Source organism: Scardinius erythrophthalmus, assembly GCF_964197995.2.
Source record: "Scardinius erythrophthalmus genome assembly, chromosome: 3".
Lineage (NCBI taxonomy): Eukaryota > Metazoa > Chordata > Actinopteri > Cypriniformes > Leuciscidae > Scardinius > Scardinius erythrophthalmus.
The window spans coordinates 39,666,308-39,669,217 of NC_138223.1; the positions used below are offsets into that span (position 1 = coordinate 39,666,308).

The window sequence follows — 2,910 nt, forward strand, 5'->3', positions numbered from 1 at the left end:
ACACGCTGATTGGCTGGCCGCAGTTTGCGAGCTATTAAAAGCGTACTGAAGCAGCGCAAGACAGACTGTTGGAAGTTGTTGAGACGAGACCGTATATGAACAAACTCTCGGCGGATGGTTTACGATGAGTTCTCCTAAGGGGCCCGTTGAAGCGACAGCTCAGGAAAAATCGGACTCGGACAGCGAGGAAAGTCAAAAGCCGAAAGATATGACCACTGACACGGGACATAAAGTGAAGAAGACTTACCTCCCGTTCAGTGTTGAATCCCTGATGGCCAAATCGAGCTGCCAGGTCGCGTGTTCTCCGGCTCTCCAGCACCAGAGACTGGGATTGGGACAGGACTTAGTACGGACTTACTTTGTAGAGAAAACCAAAGTTTCTGTGGACACTTTGTCAAGCGTTTCGGACAGTGAAGATTTAAGCGATAAGGAACAGAGCACTTGGCCAAACTCTTCGTCTTTCACATCTCCTCCTCGTAAGTATTTCAACCAGTTACAGTTACAGTCATTACTGAGTTTGTTCATTGTAAAAAAAAAAGTCTTTGAAAACAGTGTAAATATAGTAATTAACATTTTGATGCATATTTAGATATTAATTCGATAGGCTATTTAATTAATAATACATAAATTATCATTAGAATTGATTTATTTTTACCTTCACCTTTCTTATTGACAGATATTTATTTTTATAAACTATTTAGGCTATAATAATCGTTTAAAAATAAGACATTTTATTATAAATAGTGAAAATATTAAATAGGCTAATATTTTTATTGTTATAAACGTTAAACAAAAATGACAAAAAGTAGCCTACGCTATTTTACAGTAAAGTGCTTGCAACTGCAAGGCAGCGAAAGAAGGATAAAGTTTGGATTATTCAGATGTTTTGTAGTTTTATGAAAACTAAGAAAGAAAGAAAGAAAGAAATGTTGAAAAAAGAAGGTTACAAAAATGAACACATATTTAGACATTTTAAACATGTTTTTCCTTATAGGCCTACTAATAGATATAGGCCCTAAATTGATAATAATAGCCTACTAACAACTAACAATATTTATCTATTAAATTTTAGACATTTGTAATTATAAATAGAAGCCTAATTAATTAGTAAAAGTTAATCATTTTAAAAATGATAATTGTTGTTGTGAAATAACATAAGAAATGAGGCTATTGGCGTTCAATGCCATTCTCTTTGCCATCAAAATAAAAATAATGTTAAAAAAAAAAGAAAAAGGGGAAAAAATATTATTAGAAAAGTTGCAAACACTCAAAAAAGGAGATATCAGTGAATTTTAAAAAGAAAGTGGTATTCAAAAAGAAAGAAAGAACTGTAGTCAAAGTTCACGATGAAGGCATTTTGGAGACCTGACCTTTTTTCCCAGCTTCTAAAGAAGAAACGGTTTGTTCCCGGTGTCCCGCAGGTCTCCCGAGCCCGCCGCCGTGCCCGTTACGCAAGCACAAGACGAACCGGAAGCCGCGCACACCCTTCAGCACCTCACAGTTGCTCTCCCTCGAGCGCAAGTTCAGGCAGAAACAGTACCTCTCCATCGCCGAACGGGCCGAGTTCTCCAACTCCCTCAACCTCACCGAGACTCAGGTCAAGATCTGGTTCCAGAACCGGAGGGCGAAGGCCAAGAGACTCCAGGAGGCCGAGCTGGAAAAGTTCAAATGCGCCTCCAAACCGCTCCTGTCCCCGTTCGCGCTGCCCTTCCCTCTGGGATCTCCATCATCTCTGTACGGACCTCCAGCCTCCTTCCCACGGCCCGTCCCGATGCCAGGACTATTTAACGGACCCGTGTCCTATGGGATGTATTATTTGTCATAAAAAAAAAAAAAAAAACTTTTTACCTGACGGCTTCTTCCACTCTGAGAGACTTTGCGCAAATATTAAAGTTTACACTTTCACAGAATCACAGGGAAAGTTACAATAACAGCTTTTGGTCACGTTAACATGATTGTTCTTGTTAATTGCACAACTAAGTGCTGAACGAACAACATGTAATTATATTTTCAGAGGAACCGCATCTTATTGCTCATAATTAGGCCTAGTTATAGTATCAGTAATGTCCCATTTTAAGCCAGTCCTCAACAGCCACATGAGATGATGGAAGTATAAGCTGCTGTATATGTCTTATTCTTTGTGTTGTATTCTGACGTGCTCTTGTAGAGCAGCTTTAGATGTGTAACTCTTTTAAGATCATCTGACACGGATGTTATCCGTCAGAAGAAGTACTTATTGGCCTTATGTTGGAAGTGCCTTGAAAGACCAAATATTTATTAGTCTAAAATAAAAAATATTCTTTCTTAAATTTAACCGTTTCCCTTTTGTTTTGTCGTCTTATTTCTGAACGTCATTGTTAATAATAGGCCTTACTGGCACTGATACAACATCATTTTCTTATTTCTTATAATAAGTAATTACTTATAGTAATAAATAATACATTTATTTATCCTACTTCGAGTCCGTTTCAAATACTTATTTAAATTGTAGTATTTTGGTATATTTATGACTATTATATTATAGACTATATATATATATATTACAAATTTTACACTTACAGAAATACAAATGAAAGAGACAAATTTGCCTGTCTATCTGTCGGTCTATTCAAACTTCAAGTTTTTCAACTTTTTTTCTTTTCTTAAACTTTAACAAAAACAAGTTTGTATTGACAAACTTGGCTTTTGGTATAATAATTAAAGTAATGATAATGAATTTCCATTTCAATTCATTTGTATTCTTCTGCATCCTGTTTGCTATACCTTAGTTCCAATTTAATTTAAATTCAAATTCTCTCCATCCATCCATTTAGTCAGTCAAACAATTTTTCATCACTTGTTGATATAGCAAACCAGAGCTGATCCACTCAAGGTAATCATTAACCATAGTTTAAACCTTAACTGTTTAAA

General features: G+C 36.1%; 1 protein-coding gene across 1 annotated transcript; it reads left to right on the forward strand.

The window, feature by feature from the left end:
* Positions 1 to 62: 62 nt before the first annotated feature.
* On the forward strand, positions 63 to 2,319 carry msx1b (muscle segment homeobox 1b). Its single transcript, XM_081360399.1, has 2 exons — positions 63 to 476; positions 1,422 to 2,319. The coding sequence occupies exons 1-2, from the start codon at positions 125 to 127 to the stop codon at positions 1,823 to 1,825; spliced, it is 756 nt and encodes a 251-aa protein (XP_081216525.1). The 5' UTR covers positions 63 to 124; the 3' UTR covers positions 1,826 to 2,319.
* The last annotated feature ends 591 nt before the right edge of the window (positions 2,320 to 2,910 follow it).

Excerpts from the sequence above, each read along its gene's own strand:
- msx1b (XM_081360399.1), top strand. The coding sequence starts at position 125 with ATGAGTTCTCCTAAGGGGCCCGTTGAAGCGACAGCTCAGGAAAAATCG. Across the intron at positions 477-1,421 it reads GTCTTTCACATCTCCTCCTC|GTCTCCCGAGCCCGCCGCCG; the intron begins GTAAGTATTTCA and ends GGTGTCCCGCAG.